The 18,247-nt window shown below is 46.8% G+C and overlaps 1 protein-coding gene across 1 annotated transcript in view; it reads left to right on the top strand.

The window, feature by feature from the left end:
* Positions 1 to 10,322: 10,322 nt before the first annotated feature.
* Positions 10,323 to 18,247, top strand: part of LOC141918767 (atrial natriuretic peptide receptor 1-like) — a 46,705-nt gene continuing 38,780 nt past the window's right edge. Inside the window, exons 1-2 of the mRNA XM_074813634.1 lie at positions 10,323 to 10,331; positions 13,095 to 13,241. Of these exons, the coding sequence (XP_074669735.1) occupies positions 10,323 to 10,331; positions 13,095 to 13,241 (156 nt within the window). The remainder of the gene's footprint in view (positions 10,332 to 13,094; positions 13,242 to 18,247) is intronic.

Raw genomic sequence — 18,247 nt, 5'->3', positions numbered from 1 at the left:
AGCTACAGATGCTCCATGTGGGAGGGTCGCTATCAGGTGCTGGGTAGATGGGGTAGCGTTTTCAAAGGCCATTAACTTGAACATCTTTTCTTTCATCTCTAGGGTCATGTCAGATTGTTGTTCTAGGGAGTGATAAAGGCGGTCTACATATTTTGAAAAAGGTTCATTTAGTCCCTGTTTTACTGTTACAAACTTGTCCTGTTTCTTGCCTTCTGTGTCAGGTACAGACAGTAGGGCCTGACAGACTATTGACTGTGATAGCCGTAACACTTCATTAGAGAGATTGACCTGTAGATCTACTGCAGTGAAGGGCCCTGTACCTAATAGCATTTGTGCTTGGACAAGATGAAGGGGATCACCCTGTGGGCGCGGACGAACCTGCTCTTCGTTAGCTAACTTGGTCCATGCGCTTTCAAGTAACATTTTTTGAGATGGAGCTAAAATAACTGCCGCTATTTGATCAATATGTTTTGGAATTAACAACGATGATGAGAAGATATAGTTGATGATTTGTTTGGTCAATTGGTGATGAAGAGACCATTTTGGATTGCTGAAGCCCCTAGCCTTTTCAAGCAATTTCCAATTGAAGGGATCCCACTCACTGGCGTTAGTAACAGTATTAAAGGAAACTGGAAATGCTTGTACGGTTTCTGGGATAAAAGATCCTTCTAGTATAGCATCTCTAAGAACTCCTTTCCATCGGCGTGTAGCTGCAGAGGCACTCTGCGCCTGTGAAGAAAAAAGATGCGAAGCTGCAGGGTGAGATGATGAGGGCACAGTAGCAGGCACAGGAACTGCATACTCGCGTGATGGATCAGGAGGAGCAGATGGCTGTGGTCCCGTGTTTGACGAAAAGGTATATGGTCTCTGCTCCCTCTTCTCTGCCTGTGATACAGTGAAGTTGTCAAGCTTGTCTACAATCTGCAGGAGTAAAGTTTCTAAATCTGCAGAGCCGGCTTGTGAGGCGGGGCTCTCTTCTCCCGGGGGGTTGTTCTGTGAGGGTGGGAGGGGCGGGCACAAATCCTCTGTACCCCCGCCCTCGCCTGGGTCCCGCCCACTACTGGCGTCTTTGGTCTCTTTCGGTTTCTCCTCAGTCGCTTTCCGGTTGGCATCAGACACCCTTCCGGTGCTTCCCGCCCCTGATGACGCAGTTTTGAATATAGGTCCCGCCGCTCGTCGCGGCCCCGGCGGCACAATCGTTAAGCCAAACAGATTTTTCGGCTGACCCAGCGCGGCGGGCGCTGCAAGCGGCGTAGAGCCCCCCCTCCCTCATCGCTCCGGGGCGAGGGGGCTGAGGGGGGGGAAGGGGCCGGACCGTCCTTCCGGCCGTGGTCGGGGCAGGGCGGTAGCGGCGGCAGCGGCGCCGTGGCTGCTATATCAAGATTAGGGGCCAATCCGAGCGCTGCAGCGGCATACGTCGCAGCCGTACGCTCACTACTCATCTCCTGTAACGCCTCTCGGATTAATTTCCACAGCACAGTGTAATTGTTAACTTCTCTTGCCGACTTTCCTCCATCACTGACCGAGTCCCATAGCTGTTTCCCTATGGCTTCCCAGGTAGCGGCTTCAAATACACGCCCTGCACTGGGGATAAGTCCCTTCTCTCGGCTCCACTTTAATAAGCCTTCTAACGCAGACTTCTCATATTTTATCCCTCTCACAGAGAGGATCAGTTGGAGGAGTTTTACTACTGCTTGCTCATCTCTAGTAAGCGTAGACCCCATTCCTCCCCGGCCGCCGCCTCTCGCGGATCGTTAGCCACCTCCGGCGGCTCCCTATACTCAGCCGCCTCTCGCGGCTCCTTAAGAGTACAGCGCGCTGATTCTCACCTTCAGACACCGGGGCAGAATCTGGCTGAATTTCGACCGGCCTTACCGCGATAATACTTCACCAAGTCCCCTTTGGACTTGTGCTAATTTGATTTATGAAACCACATTGGGCGCCATGTGCAGAAAATTGGTGCGGGAGTTAAACACATGCAAATCATCACACAGTGATTAAGCAATGCCTACTTTAATATGGTGGACAAGCCTTTTATATTGAAGGTGAGAATCACAAGATACAATCACATGGTACAATTCTTTCTGATTTGACAGGTGGCTTTGCACATGCTCCTTAAGCTCTCTTCTGATTGGATGAGAACTGCCACACCGACATTGTACAAACTTCTTCTCGGCCCAGGCCAACACCCTGAAGCTGTTTACCTTCCTGGGTTCTTCCTCATTCTTCCAGGGTCAGTCCCTCATCACATCCTTGCTCGTACACAGGATTGCTCACACGTCCATTTTCTTGCAGGGACTCCTTCTGACTCCCCACACCGCAGCACCTGGGGCCCAGAGCAGTGGGAGCAGCGAAGGAGTATGGACTGGGAAGAGGGCCAAGCTCTAAGCCGCAACTGCCTGCTGGACATAGCTGCTTCTGGGAGAGGAGCCTGTCATCGGAGGGGAGGCCGCGGCTCCTCCAGACGACGGTGAGCGGCAAGGAGCCGGTCCCGGCGCAGGTCCTGCAGCGCTGCCGGGCGCAGGGGCTGGTAGCACACCCTGCCAAGAAGGGACACGCAGCGCTGACCCGCTGAGCGACTGCTACGGAGGCTTCCAAATGAGCAATCAACCACCAATTTAAAAAAATAAATTTATTTTTTAATAAAACAACCAACCAGCTCTCCGTAATTCACAGATTCGAATGTCTGCAAGAGGAGAACAGAACAACTTTCTGAGGTTTAACAGCAACCCAAAACACTTTACAACCCCCACTCCCTAGGGGTTTAACGGCAACCCCAAACGCAGAACAAAACTTCACTCCCTGGGGTTTAACGACAACCCAAAACGCTCTATCACTCACCTGGTAAGTGAGGGCTCTCAACCTCGAGGACCTGCTCAGGGCAGCGTCCCGACCCAAGGCACCTCGAGGAGTTTCCTTGGCAGCATCCTGACCCAAGGGGAGAGTCCTCAACCGCAGCATGCTGCTCCAGGGGGACGAGCTCAAAATGGCTCCCTCAGGGGACTCCATTTATACCCAGGCCGAATCTGACCTGTAGTCAATAGCGGCTCCCATTGGCCAAAGGTCCCAACGACCGCGAGACCCTGAAAACAAAGACAGCCAGAAGCTGCCACGCTTCAGCAGCCATGAAGCTCTGCTTTCACTGGGCGGATGCACCTGCCACACCGCAGCTGCCGGGGCAGCGCAACCAGCCTGGGGACACAGAAGGCCTTCGAGGGGGTGGTTGTGTGGCATGTGGACGGTGGCAGTGGCACAGTCACCCCCACTGCTGCTGCTGAGGAATGCCACCCGTGGCATAAAGCCCTGCCGCCGTCTCCTCCCGGGGCAAATCACAGCCTCTAGGAGGTGGGAAGGGACCTCTGGAGATCTGCTCGAGCAGGGGCAGCTGCAGCAGGCTGCCCAGGGCCGCAGCCAGCCAGGCGTGGGTCAGCTCGCAGGACGGAACCTGCAGAACCGCTCTGGGCCACCTGTTCCCCAGGGCTTCCCCTCCCTCCAAATAAACACGAGTTTTGCACCGCACTTAGCGAGAGAGAGGCTCCTTTACTTCACTTGGTGCCCGTTGTCTCTTGTCCTGTCACTGGATACCCCTGGGAAGGGACGGGAGCCCCTCTGCCCCCACAGGCCTTTTATGAAAAGGACCCTGGTCAGGGCCGAAAGGAGCGGATTTCTCAAAGGCCGGAGGGTTGAACGCTACGAAGGCTCTTAAGTCTTCAGCCACCGGGACACAACCCCTGCCAGCATATTGGAATAAAGGTTGGGGGGAAGAATTCCTTCCCCTGGAGAGTGGATTAAATGGACAGACTTCCTTCTACAGTGCTCCCTCCTCATTTACAGTTAAGGAAAAACAGGAAGGCATGTTAAGGGATCAATGAATCAGAAGGGTGAGAGGAATCTGCCCAGAGCAGGGCCTTGGGCTGAGCAGGCCCATGCTCACCAGGGCTGGGGAAGGGCCTGTAGCGGGCTCACAGCACCCCGCAGCCTGGCCCTGCTGCGGCCTAGCGAGCTGCCTCCTCAGGAAACGGCTACCTGAGGGACACTCACCCCCCAGGCCGGTGCACTGTTATGGTTCGGTTTTAGGCCATTGCTTGGCTCATTGCGACACAGATCCTGGCGGACAAAGCCCGAGTGGAGTTGTAGTCCTTGGGCCACCCCGCCCCACTGGCTGCAGCCGGCCTAAAAGTACAGCTTCCCACAGTACCTGTGCACCTCGGCGTCCCTTGGGATCTGTGGGGCGGGGGCGCGGTGCACTGTGGTTTGTGTAGTCGCAGTCTTGCAGCAGCAGGGGGAGAGTCCAGTTCACGGCGGGCCTGGTGGTGGCTGGGGGAAGCCGGTCAGCACTGAGAAAGTTAGTCGATAAGGAGCTGCTGGAGCTGGACTTGTACGGCCTGTTGGGTGTCAGCGAGAAGGCATCAGAGAAGGAGGTTAGGGCCGCGGCCCAGGAACCCTCACTGGGCCGCCGGGGGGCTTGTACCGGGGCCTCTCCATTCCCTCTCCCGCCTGCCCCTCAGCACTGGGTGTTGTCGGCGAGGGTAGAGGGTGGCTCGGTCGTGGGGCTGTGTTTGCTGCTCTGCAAGTATTGATCTGAGTGGTTGCTCCACACACTGTTTTAATAGGACATCACTGCCCCGGGCTGCTGTGTGTTCAGCTGGGGCTCTTAATAAGTGGGAAGATCTGTTTTTTCTGATGTTGGCTTTGCTGCACGCAACTCACCCTTCCGTTTTCTCCTCTTGAGCCTGGGGGGGTGGGACCTGGCTTTGGAGGAGAATGAAATCTGTCGGAGCGAGCTACAAAATGTGTCTCAGACAATATTTCTCTTTGTTTGTGTATGTGCCTTCAAAAGCATACTGGGTCTGGCTGAGCCGGAATTGGTTTTCCGCTGTAGCAGCCCCCATGGTGCTGTGTTTTATGCTGGGAGCTGGCAGGGTGTTGATAGCACACTGGTGTTGTGGCTACTGCTGAGTAGTGCTTACACAGCACCAAGGCTCTTTCCAACATTTCCCCCCCACAGTGAGACGGGGTGGGCAAGATCTTGGGAGCGGACACAACCAGGACAGCTGACCCGAACTGACCAAAGGGATATTCCAGACCATATGATGTCTGCTCAGTATAAAGCTGGGAGAAAGGAGGAAGGGGGTGGGGTCACCCTTGGTCCTCTGAGGCAACCACTACGCGTATGGGAGCCCTGCTTCCTGAGAAGGCCTGACATCGCCTGTTAATGGGAAGCAGAGAATAAATCTGTTTTCTTTTTCTTGTTTCCGCGCGCAGACCTTTGCTTTGCTTTGCTTATATTAAAACTGCTTTTGTTTTACCCACAAGGGTTGGGGTTCTTTTTTCCTGTTTTATTTTCTTTCCCCTCTTTGCCATGTTGAGAAAAAAGGGGGAAGTGGGGGGAAGTGATAGAGCGACCTGGTGGATACCTGGCATTTAGCCAAAGTCAAACCACCACAGTTTTTTGGCACCCAGTGTGGGGCCAGAGAACGGCAGTTTTATACTAATCGTGCTATAGCTATAGCAGTTATTAAGCAACAAGCTCTTGTGGTGGTCACAGGTTTGTTGATTGCGCTGCTTATCTTTATTTTGCTGAGCTCAGGAACATGCTGGAAGAAATTGGGAACATCATGGGTGGTTTTATTTTGCAGGCTCCCGAGGTACTTATTCACCCTTTGGTTAGCTCTTTGATACTGTTCATTAATGCTGTTCGCCTATTGTGGGCTGTGTGGAGCTCGGTAGGTTTTTGGTGTAAGAGAAGGCAAATTTTGGGTGAGCCAATACCAAAATGTGCCCTGAGGCGGCCTGTCCCTGCGTGGCAGGGGGAGTGGAAGGATTTGGAGAGATTTCTAGGACTGTTATCACCAGGGTGCTTTGCCTATCCCAGGGAAAATCAGCAACTCCTAGCGCTGTACTGGGGCCTGGTCTGTGCTTATCGAGCTGCAGTTCAGTGCTCTCAAAGGACTGTGGTTGAGATGGGAACTCAAACAACAAGAACAGCAGAGATTGCCCCAGTAGTAAAAAAGAAACAGTGGACAAGGAGAACAACAGTTCCATACCCTCGATTAATAAGGGAGGAGAAAGAAGAGGAAGAAGCGGGTCCTTCAGCAAAGGGGTCAGAAGAGGGAATAACAGAACTCAAACAGGAGGCGGAAACTACCCGGTCCCTGACACCATCAGAACACCGAAATCTGTGGAAAGACTATAGCCGCCAGCCAGGTGAGCGGATTGCTGCCTGGCTGCTTCGATGCTGGGATAATGGGGCTGATGCTCAACAGCTGGAAGGTAAGGAAGCCCAACAGCTGGGTTCCCTTGCTAGAAATCGAGGAATTGAAAGGGGAATTGGAAAAGAAACAGCAATTTGCAGTCTGTGGAGACGGCTCCTTTCAAGTGTTAAAGCAAGATATCCTTTCAAGGAAGATCTTATGGACAACTCCCCAGGGAAGTGGACTACTGCAGATGAAGGTGTCCAGTACCTGAGAGAATTAGCTGTGCTGGAAGTCATCTATGGTGATCCAGATAGTGATGAAGCCCCTAAAAATCCAGAGGATGTCCTGTGCACACGGGCCATGTGGAGGAAGGTGATTAAAGGTGCGCCATCCTCATATTCTGCCGGCTTGGTTGTGATGTACTATCCAGAAATGGATGTGGGAGAAGGATTAAGATGTACAACAACTGTGGAGGCAGTCTCTTCCTGGCTTCAGAACTTTGAAGAGAGTCTTGGTACCTCCTCATCTCTGCAGGCGAGCACCCTAGATGTCAGGAGCACCCCAAGAAACTAATTCTCTTCCACACCAGTCAGAGGGAAAGGGAAACCTAGGCGCATGACACGTGACAAACTTTGGTTCTTCCTGGGTGACTAGGGGTAGGACATGAGGAAGTGGGATGGTCAACCCACCTTCAAGTTGAAAGCTCGTGTACATGAATTGCGAGGAAAGACCCCTGCCAAGAAGAAGACATCCAAGAAGGTTGTTAATGTAGCTGGTGTGAAATCACAAGAAAGTAATCAGCGATCTCCCAGATACAGGAAGACTGAGATCACCTTCCTTGGCCCTGATGAAGGAATCTCCAGCCTGGCACGGCAAGGGTCAGACAGTGAATACTCTGACCAAGAACAGGAATAGAGTGCCCCTGCCTCCAGCCAGGAGGAGGAAAGGGATGATCGGGTGTATTGGACAGTGTGGATTCGATGGCCTGGCACATCAAATCCACAGAAGTACCAGGCTTTAATTGACACCGGGGCACAGTGCACATTAATGCCATCAAGTTATAGAGGGGCAGAACTTACCTGGATCTCAGGAGTGACAGGGAGATGTCAAGAACTGTCAGTACTGGAGGCCGAGGTTAGCTTGACTGGGGACAAGTGGGAAAAACATCCCATTGTAACTGGCCCAGAAGCCCGTTGTATCTTGGGCATTGACTACCTCAAGAGGGGGTATTTCAAAGACCCAAAAGGATACCGATGGGCTTTTGGTGTGGCCAGTGTGAACACAGAGAAGGTCAAACAGTTGTCTAATCTGCCTGGCCTCTCAGAAGATCCTTTTGTTGTAGGACTGTTGCGAGTTGAAGAATAACAGGTGCCAATTGCTATGAGGACCGTGCACTGACGGCAGTATTGCACAAACCAAGACTCTCTGGCTCCCATCCAAGAACTGATCCATCAACTGGAGAGCCCAGGCGTCATCAGTGAGACACATTCGCCTTTTAATAGCCCAATATGGCCAGTGTGAAACTCTGACGGAGGGTGGAGGTTAACAGTAGACTATCGTGGCCTGAACGAAGTGACGCCACCACTGAGTGCTGCTGTACCAGATATTTTAGAGCTCCAATATGAACTGGAGTCAAAGGCAGCCAAGTGGTACGCCACAATCGACATTGCCAATGCATTCTTTTCAATTCCTTTGGCAGAAGAGTGCAGGTCACAGTTTGCTTTCACGTGGAGGGGTGTCCAATATACCTGGAATAGACTGCCCCAGGGGTGGAATCACAGCCCCACTATTTGTCATGGACTAATTCAAACTGCACTGGAAAAGGGTGATGCCCCTGAACATCTACAGTACATCGATGACATCATTGTGTGGGGCAACAAGGCAGAAGAAGTGTTCAAGAAAGGACAAAGAGTAATTGAGATTCTTCTGAGAGCTGGGTTTGCCATAAAGAAAAGCAAGGTCAAGGGACCAGCACAAGAGATTCAGTTCTTGGGAATAAAATGGCAAGATGGATGCCGTCATGTGCCTATGGATGTTGTCAACAAGATAGCAACTATGTCTCCACCAACCAACAAGAAGGAAACACAAGCTTTCTTAGGACTTATGGGATTTTGGAGGATGCATATTCCAGGTTACAGTCAGCTGTTGAGCCCTCTCTATCAAGTAACCCGAAAGAAGAACAATTTTGAGTGGGGTCTTGAGCAACAACAAGCCTTTGAGCACATCAAACAGGAGATAGCTTGGACGGTAGCTCTGGGGCCTGTTCGGACAGGACCAGCTGTGCAAAATGTACTTTACACATCAACTGGGGAGCATGGCCTCACATGGAGCCTCTGGCAGAAGATACCAGGTGAAACTCAGGGTCTACCATTAGGATTTTGGAGCCGGGGATATCAAGGATCAGAAGCCAACTACACTCCAACTGAAAAGGAGATACTGGCAGCATATGAGGGGATTCGAGCCGCTTCAGAAGTTGTTGGTACAGAAGCACAGCTCCTCTTGGCACTGCGATTGCCTGTATTACATTGGATGTTCAAAGGAAACATCCCTTCTACACACCATGCAACCAGTGCTACCTGGAGTACATGGGTAGCGTTAATCACACAGCGAGCTCAACTGGGAAAACCCAACCATCCAGGGATCCTGGAAGAGATCATGGACTGGCCAGAAGGTAGAGATTTTGGAGCACTGCCTGAGGAGGTGGCTCGTGCCCAAGAGGCACCGCCATATAACGAGTTACCAGAAGATGAAAGGCGTTATGCTCTGTTTACTGATGGATCCTGTCGTGTGGTAGGAAACCATTGAAAGTAGAAAGCTGCTGTGTGGAGTCCCACAAGACAAGTCATTGAGGCCACTGAAGGAGAGGGCGAGTCAAATCAGTTTGCAGAAGTAAAAGCGATCCAACTAGCCCTAAAGATTGCTGAATGAGAAAAGTGGCCAGTACTGTATCTCTACACTGACTCCTGGATGGTGGCTAACACCCTGTGGGGGTGGGTACAGGAGTGGAAGAAGACCAATTGGCAGCGTAGAGGTAAACCCATCTGGGCTGCTGCATTGTGGCAGGACATCACTGCCTGAGTGGAAAACGTGGCTCTAAAGGTACATCATGTAGATGCTCATGTGCCCAAAAGCCGTGCCACCGAAGAACATCAAAACAATGAGCAAGTAGACAAGACTGTCAAAATTGAAGTAGCTCGGCTGGACCTGGACTGGGATGCAAGGGTGAGCTATTTGTAGCTCGATGGGCCCATGAAACATCCGGGCATCTCGGGAGAGATGCAACGTACAGATGGACTCGTGATCGAGGGGTGGACCTGACCATGGAGGCCATCTCACAGGTCACTCATGAATGTGAAACATGTGCTGCAATCAAGCGAGCCACACGAGTAAAGTCTCCCTGGAAGAGAGGGCGATGGCTGAGTTTTTGATATGGTGAGGCCTGGCAAATTGACTATATTGGACCATTGCCACAAACACGCCAAGGCAAGCATTACATACTCACCATGGTGGAAGCAACTACTGATTGGCTTGAAACATACCCTGTAAATCATGCCACTGCCCGAAATACCATATTAGGTCTTGAAAGGCAAATTTTGTTGTGACATGGTACTCCTGAAAGAATTGAATCAGACAATGGGACCCATTTTTGAAATAATCTTATAAACTCCTGGGCAAAGAAACATGGCCTTGAGTGGGTGTATCACATCCCTTATTACCCACAAGCATCTGGAAAGATTGAAAGATACAATGGACTGTTGAAGACTATGTTGAGAGCATTGGACAGTGCGGGATGGAAGCACTGGGATATAAATTTAGCAGAAGCCACTTGGCTAATTAATACCAGAGGCTCTGTTAACTGTTCTGGTCCTGCCCAAACAAAACCCCTTCATACTGTGGGAGGAGATAAGGTCCCTGTAGTACACACAGGGAAATGGCTGGGGAAGGCAGTATGGATTGCTCCTCCCTTGGGAAAGGCAAGCCCACTCGTGGGATTGTTTTTGCTCAGGGACCTGGATGTACTTGGTGGGTAATGCGGGAGAATGGGGCTACTCAGTGTGTGCCTCAAGGAGATTTAACCTTGGGGGGGAAATAATCTGTGGGCTGAGTTGTATGTTGCAGGAAGTGATGGAGGAAGTAAGAACAACGAAGAGTGAACCAGATACGTACAATGATGACCCAAACCTAGCCGGTGCTGGAGTCCAACAGTCAAACATACTGCTCCTGTCCTGAACATCCATCTTGACAGATGGGAGCCAAGTCACTGAACATCTGGAGGAGTGAAGAAAGCTTACGGAATGAATAAATGATTGTTATGGGACCTGGGCATGACGTAAATGGTATGGAATAAGGGGTGGAGACTGTATTGGGTCTGGCTGAGCCGGAATTGGTTTTCCCCTGTAGCAGCCCCCATGGTGCTGTGTTTTATGTTGGGAGCTGGCAGGGTGTTGATAGCACACTGGTGTTGTGGCTACTGCTGAGTAGTGCTTACACAGCACCAAGGCTCTTTCCAACATTTTCCCCCCGCAGTGGGATGGGGTGGGCAAGATCTTGTGAGGGGACACAACCAGGACAGCTGACCCGAACTGACCAAAGGGATATTCCAGACCATATGATGTCTGCTCAGTATAAAGCTGGGAGAAAGGAGGAAGGGGGTGGGGTCACCCTTGGTCCTCCGAGGCAACCACTACGCGTATGGGAGCCCTGCTTCCTGAGAAGGCCAGACATCACCTGTTAATGGGAAGTAGAGAATAAATCTGTTTTCTTTTTTTGCTTCCGTGCGTGGACCTTTGCTTTGCTTTGCTTATATTAAAACTGCTTTTGTTTTACCCACAAGGGTTGGGGGTTTTTTTCCTATCTTATTTTCTTTCCCCTCTTTGCCCTGTTGAAAAAGAAAAGGGGAAGTGGGGGGAAGTGATAGAGCGACCTGGTGGGTACCTGGCATTTAGCCAAGGTCAAACCACCACAATTTGCAAAATAAAAAGTGAATAAGCGTCATGATCCCTGGGAAGCAGCACCTTCTCCAAGAGTTGGGAGAAGAGCAATTTCTTTCCTGGTTTTGCCTGTTTTTTGTAGGGAAATGGCATAGCTAGTTTCCATACCCTTTCTGCAGGTAGCCTGGTTATCCCCTGTTGTCTGACAGTGGTAGGAGATTTGTCCTACTTCATGTTTGGAGGGCTAAGGATTTTGTGTATTGTTCTTCCAAATGAATTACTTGCATCTCTAAACTTTCCTATCAAGTATGGAGCTGCTTATCCAGCTTCCATGAGATATAAAGAAGGCACTAATAAGGTCGGGTTTTTTCTTCCCAATGAAGTACAGAGGACAAAACACATACAAGTTAAAAGTCATCTCCTATTAATGGGATAAGCACCTGGGGCATGAGGATAGGGCACGGCTAGTCTTTTTTCTTACTAGGGAAAGAGCCATACTGTGAATGAATGCAACAATTGGTAGTGGTCAAGCATTAACAAAAAGCTATCATTGTTAAGAAACTAAAGTGCCTGTATACATTTTATAAAAATCTCTAAAACCACAGCCAGTCTGAAGCAGATATTTTGAAGTAGGAATGTGCCTGGAAATCAGGCTAAATCAGTGATAATTACTATAGAATCCCAAGATACTGGTAACATCTGTGTTTGAAATTAACTATGCATAGAGTTCCGTCCTGAGAATTACCTAGTTACTATGAAAACAATTTCTTGTTTGTTCATAAAGAGTAAGTCCTTTATAATAATCCATACTTGCAATTAGAAACAGTTTAGCAAAAGATGCTGTAGAGAGGTATCTCTACGAGTTTTTCAGCAAAGCATTTACATTTTCCTTTCTGGGTAGAATTTTGCTTTATTTACTCCTGAACTTTTGTTTTATTTCACTGCAGCATTATACCTGAGGTGTCCTTGTCAGTGAGCAGCAAGGACAGAGTGCTCCACAAGGGAGGGTGATCAAGGGTGCAGCAAGATAGGCAGAGTAGTGTCACCCCAAACAGAGCCCAGGCCTACAGTGCCTGAAGAGGGCAAGCATGGCAGGCCTGGAGATAGTAAACAGATCAGCGGAAAGTGGAGATTGATAGACAAGTCCATGGTGATGAAATAAGTTCGAGGTCAAGCCACGAAGTCAAATCCATGTGTCAGGGTCAGGATTCAGATCAACAGGGTGCCTGGCCAGGTATGGGCATAGGTGCAGTGTAGCTCTGGCAGAAAACAAGTGGGAGACCCCAGCCTTAAAGCAGCTCCTAGAGAAAGGTGGAGAGCCCTGCAAGGGCTTCTCAGGCAGCTCTCCCTCACATAGTTTCAAGGCTGGAGAGCTGCACTATCGGTGCTGGCACTGAGACCAGGCAGTATAGCTTCCAAGGACAGAGTGTTATGCTCAGGGCTGTGATAGCCTGTGTCTGGATTGTGAGTGTTCGCTTTAATTACTCACTGTACACATACTTACACAAAAAAATAGAGATTTTTCGAAGAAGTGTCAATAAACCATGGGGACATTCAGTGGGCATCAGGCCTCTGGCTGCTATTTATGCCTTTGAGAATCTCCTGCTTTTAAAGTTTAAAAACCAAGGAATTATTATATAGGAATTAAATTAAAAGGGAAGTTAGGGATCTGAGGGCAAGTGTAAGATAAGAAGACACAGCTCAACTCCTAGCAAATATTTGTCAGAGCAGAGCAATGAAATACTTCATGGCAGAATCATAGTGACACCCCATGCCTCTTTTTAACAAAAATTCACTAGAAACCATTAAGGAGAGCACTCTGGAGTGTGCTCTCTGAAGGGAGAGAGATCAGAAGACAAGAAAAAGCTAATTAGTCAATAGCTCTAGGCAATATAAAAGTAAAATATGGAGAAGAAAAATCCTCATTATAAATACTGACTTACCATGACTACATTTCTCCTTGCAGTGTGTTCTCAAATTCTCCATTCTGGGATTAGCATATCACTGGAAAAAGCTAAGACATGTGCCAAGGATTTCAGTCAAAGTGAGGTTGAGCCCTAAATCAGATGAGTTGTATGTGGCTACAAAAGGATACCTTATTTTATCCCAACAGGTAAGTCACATCAGGCATTTGGGTTTCAAATTAAAATTAATTTTCTGTCTCTTTGTCAGCATTTGAGCCACCATTCCTTGTGTCAAAGCTACAGTGCAAATGGTAGATCGATCTCTGGGTGCTAAACATGACAGGAGAAGTTGCTGGCTCTGCAGTGTTTTTTGACAGGAGGAAGGCATGTCTGACTTCAGAGAAAGTAGTGTACCCAAAGAACCAGAGAATCGTGAATGGCAGAGAAATCTTTTCAGGTTCAGTAGAATCTGAAAATCCTCAGCTTCTCCCACTAGACTAGTTCTGACAATTAGTCAGTCACAAAACAGTCTAAAAAATGGCATAATGCCAGACTGGACATTTATCAAGTTCGCTCCACTTGAGGCACAGATTTTAAAAGCTCATTGAGACAAAGTCCCCATTGGCAGAAAACCTGGGATGTTTAACAAAGACTGTTTTTTACTTCTTTCTCGAAATGTGACATTTATTTTAATTCCAGTATGAGAGTGCTCTTTTGATTATGATCCTGGGCTGCTTTGGGGGTCACTTGTTTCCATCCAAAGATGCAAGGAGAAAGTGTTCATTCCTACTGTTGAAATATCTGTTCTGCTTAGACTTACGCATTTTCTTTAATCACTCTTTATTTCTGTATTATATTGCCGAAACTAGGATAATCCTTTTTCCAGATGAAGAAATGTGAGAACACATTTGTGTAAGGCATCTTGATACGTAGTAACTGGCAGAAACCAGAATGGTGAAGACTTAAAAGCACGTAAAAAGTATACAGAACATGCTAACTGTACTCTGTGTAGCTGGGATAAGTACTGAGCTGAAATTATAGTGAGATAGAAGCAGTGGGACCATAGAGAAAACTTTCTAACAAGGAAGGGTAACGAAGCCTTGAACTACACTACAAAGGAGGGGATAGATGCTCCACTTGTGAAGGTCACTGAAAACAGGTTAGGCAAACATCTCTCTGGCCTGACATATGCAGAAATGATCATGACTTGAGAAAGGGAAATAGTTTGTTTCATTTTGAGGCTGGTCCAAAGAGATGATCCAAGAGGCTAAATGATCAGTTACAAAAGGCCAACAGACCCCCTGTCTCAGTGACCTCTCAGTGTCTCAGGAATTCCTGATCGCATGAGACCCTAGAAATGTGGAAGCAATTGTGGCTTATGAGGGTGTCTTTTGGGGGGGGAGAAAGTGTGTGTGCAATGTCAAAAATGTGCAGTGCTAGTGTGCATAAAAACATGGGCAGAAAATAATTCAAGAATTCTGAAAACAGAAATTAATCACGCAGTGAGAAGTGAGGAGGAGAGGAAAAACCCATTAAGGCAAAATGTAGATTTGAATTGAATGCCACTACAACCAGTGGAGTGACCAGTGGATCGTAGGAACATGATGCAGGTAAGAAATGTCCCTCAGCTGTCATCTGTCACTGACACCCAGATCATCCACAGTAGATCTTAAGAGCAGCCAAGTTTGCTGCTCTTAAGCACTGCAGACATCTATAACATTTCTGCCTGTGTGGGAGGACTGAAAGGAGGCATTTGAGAACATCAGTGATGTTCTGCTCAGTGTCTTCCCAAACAGAAAACTCAAATTATTCTGTGCTGAACTGGGACCAACTCTTCTTAAGCCTCTCAGGCAGTCATCCCATCAAGTCGAAATTCATTGTCACATTCTCAGACTTGTGGAATGCCATTTGAACGACTATAGCATCGACATGCTGCATTACAGTAATAGAAAGCCAGTGATTTATTCAAGCAAATCCCTTGAGGCAGAAATCTCTTTTAAGTTATGTACTTAGGCTAGGATTTTCTAAAGGTTAACCTGGATCACTTTGAAAGTGAAGTTCCTGTTGGCTTCTCTGAGAACTGTGAATTCAATTTTTCTTATCCTGTCTCCTTAGAGGTTTTCAGTCATATGTTGTATCAAATTATTAAGACCAACAGTATTGTTAGCTAGAGAGATAAACACTGTTACCTGTTAGTTTTCTAGCTGTGAGCATTCTTGCAGAATTCCAGATGTCATCATTCTTTCCACCTTCTCTTTAGAAGAAGAAAAATTACAGATTGCTTTACATGATGAAAATCCTGGAATGTTGCTTTCCTTCCACAACAGCTCATTTACTGGTCAATCCTCCAAGCAGAGAATAGTGCATATTCTTAAAGAAAAATATTTCTTCTTCAAGTCTGTGACATATCCCAGACAACAGTCTTCATAAAACCTGCAGGGAATATACATTGTACTTTTTGTTTCAAGTTTTGATATATTTTGTAACATATTTGAAATGAATTAAATATTTAAGCTTCTTTAGTTAGTGCTGCAGATCAAACCCAAAGTGCAGCAACAGAACAAGCCTTCCCGTGATGCCCCATGAACTAGAGTGAATCTGAGGAATGCATCTATAAAAGCATAAATTTGTTCAGCATTCCCAGTAACTTGAGAGTCCAGCGAAGACTACCTGCCACCTTACCAATGAATACCATTTGCATTTTTGTGGTTTCTGTGAGTTTGTGAGGTATGTATAACATTGTAGGTGGTAGTCAGAAGAAGCAGTTTTCTTAGCTTTAGTTTTCAATATCCCAAATTACCTTTTTGCAAAACTCTTCCTTTGATTTGTCGTGCTTTCATACTGCCTCCCAGCTCTGTTCCTTTGTGTAAACTATGTAATTTTTGCTCCTCCTACTGCAGTTGAGTTAAACTGTCATCAAAGATTAATCATCTAACATTAACCTTTCAGATCTTTGGTAACAAATATGTCATTACTTCCTTTTTATTTTATGATCACCATTCTTTTAGCCCAAGGGTTCTTTCTTTGGAATTCTCTCAAACTTCCAATATCTGGGAGAGTGTGTGAGAGAAATGGAGAGATACTACAAAGTTAAGAGATGCTCTGTGTGCAAGGCTCAGAAGCTTGCTTACAGCTCTCCAGAATTTCACCAGACCCACACCTGTTGCCTGTTCAGCACTCCCAGCACTTAGGGCACTTAGTACTTCTGAAGCTACTGATCTACTACAACACTTAGGACAATGTTTAGTCTTTTAATTAAATTACCAGGAATTCTGGAGAAAATCAGATGTTGTTTTTTAATCTTGTTAATCCAGGCTCAGCTGAGGTCTGAGTCTTACTGAATACACGAACACACGTGTGTGTTAGTTGACCAAGTGTTTGCACCCAGAACAGATGAGAAAAGAGAAGGGGTGGGAGGAAAAACCACCAACCCAGTTAGAACTAATGCGTCACAACAACAACAACAACAATAATAATAATGTGCAGTTGTAACCAGATCAGACTTTTGATCCAACTGTCCAGTTCATCTCATAAGCAGCAGAACCAGCACCACAGGGAGAACACAAAAGAAACCCACGCTGAAATGCCTTTTTTGATGTATATACTTGTTTGTGTCCACGTGGAATTACAAGACAAGATTAAAACCCTTTGTCTTTGGGGCTGCATGACGTAGGACAGCAAAGCACTTTCTGCTGGCTGAAAATGGGTAAACACATGGTTATTGTGACTCAGTAGAGGTGTGATCACTTGCTGTGCTGTGGTAACATGGCAATATGCCATAGCCCTGGGAATTTCTTGTGGGTGTCCAGTGCATCACTCTGCTGTTGGGAAGGCGAGGGTTAGGAGGCCATCAACTGCTGGCACCAAACTCCCATGTGAGCCTGAGATCAGGCAGGTTCTCAGCTACACTGCTCCTGAGTACACCATTTGTGGCAGCTTGTGCATCAAGAGGAGGCCGTCCTTAAACCAAACTGCGCACAGAAGGAATCTGTCTGCTGTTGTTCTGCAATGAAGCCACTAGAGGGAAGTGTCAGAGTGCTCTGGCTGTGCGTGCTCACCACCTCTGAAAACGCGGTGGCTATCGGAAGCTTTGCTGCTCTGTTACAATCCCAGGAAGAAAAGCACTCAGGCTGTGTCATTTAAGATGCTTTTTATTAGAGCTAACACTATAAAATGAGAGTAGGATAGATAATCTTAAATCCCTTTAGATGCTAGGAGCCCAGAGCGGTGTAGCATTGAGCGGGATGCCAACCCATGTGCAGGATGGACATACTCTGCATGGTGAAATTTTGTATTTCAGGAATTTAAGTTTTAACTACCAATTTTGGAAATGACAGCACAGTTCTGATAAATGTTATCCTCGGAATTCCATCATTCTGAAATTTCAAATGAGTCCTGGCAGTGATTTTTGAGATTGTTTTTTGTTGAAAATAAGTGTCTTGCTAGAAAATTTAATCTAAATAAAAATGAAGTTGTTGACTCATCTCTGTCTGAACTTCAGCTGCTATCAAGACAAGAACCATCTGGAAAGTTTGAATGCCAGAATAAATAAATAATTTCAAGGATATTTGAAGTGTTCATTAGAGTAATTTTTGGGTTGGTATATTGCTGGAAATTGCTTTCCTAAAATACTTGAAAATGTGTAATTAGCAAGTTTTATTCAGCAATATTTTAACCATTGTTATTATTTTCTACAAATATTGCATATTTATATTTAAATTATAAGATTATTTTCAAAACTTTAATAAAAATGTTTGTTTTTACCAATATCTACAGTGATATTGCTCATAAAACTTTGAAATATCTTTATTTTCCCTCTGTTTGGTAGCAGAAGTTATTACTGAGTTAACGAATGAAATGGAAACATGTAGTTTAAGGGACCATCTCAGCACAGCCAACACAACAGAAATAAATCTGAAAACATAAAGTTATTTAATAAATTTCATTTCAATCAGTAGAAATTTTCAAATTAACAGATCCTTCTAAGAGAAGAAGCCAAAGAACTGTGTTATTGCACTAAGCCAGTCAAGGACAGCAGGCAAAATTCAGTTAATCTATGCTAGACTGAGTCTGACTATGTTAATAAACTCATTGTTTATCATGAGTTTATAATAAACTCTGTGCATTGTTAAAATGCAATGTTAAGATGTTAATGCAAATTATGTGACTGCATATAACTTACAAACAGAAAAAGGAGCAAATGTAAAGCAAAGAT

Source organism: Strix aluco, chromosome Z (assembly GCF_031877795.1).
Source record: "Strix aluco isolate bStrAlu1 chromosome Z, bStrAlu1.hap1, whole genome shotgun sequence".
Lineage (NCBI taxonomy): Eukaryota > Metazoa > Chordata > Aves > Strigiformes > Strigidae > Strix > Strix aluco.
Note: the sequence above shows the minus strand (reverse complement) of the source record. Positions and strands in the feature narration are given on the sequence as shown.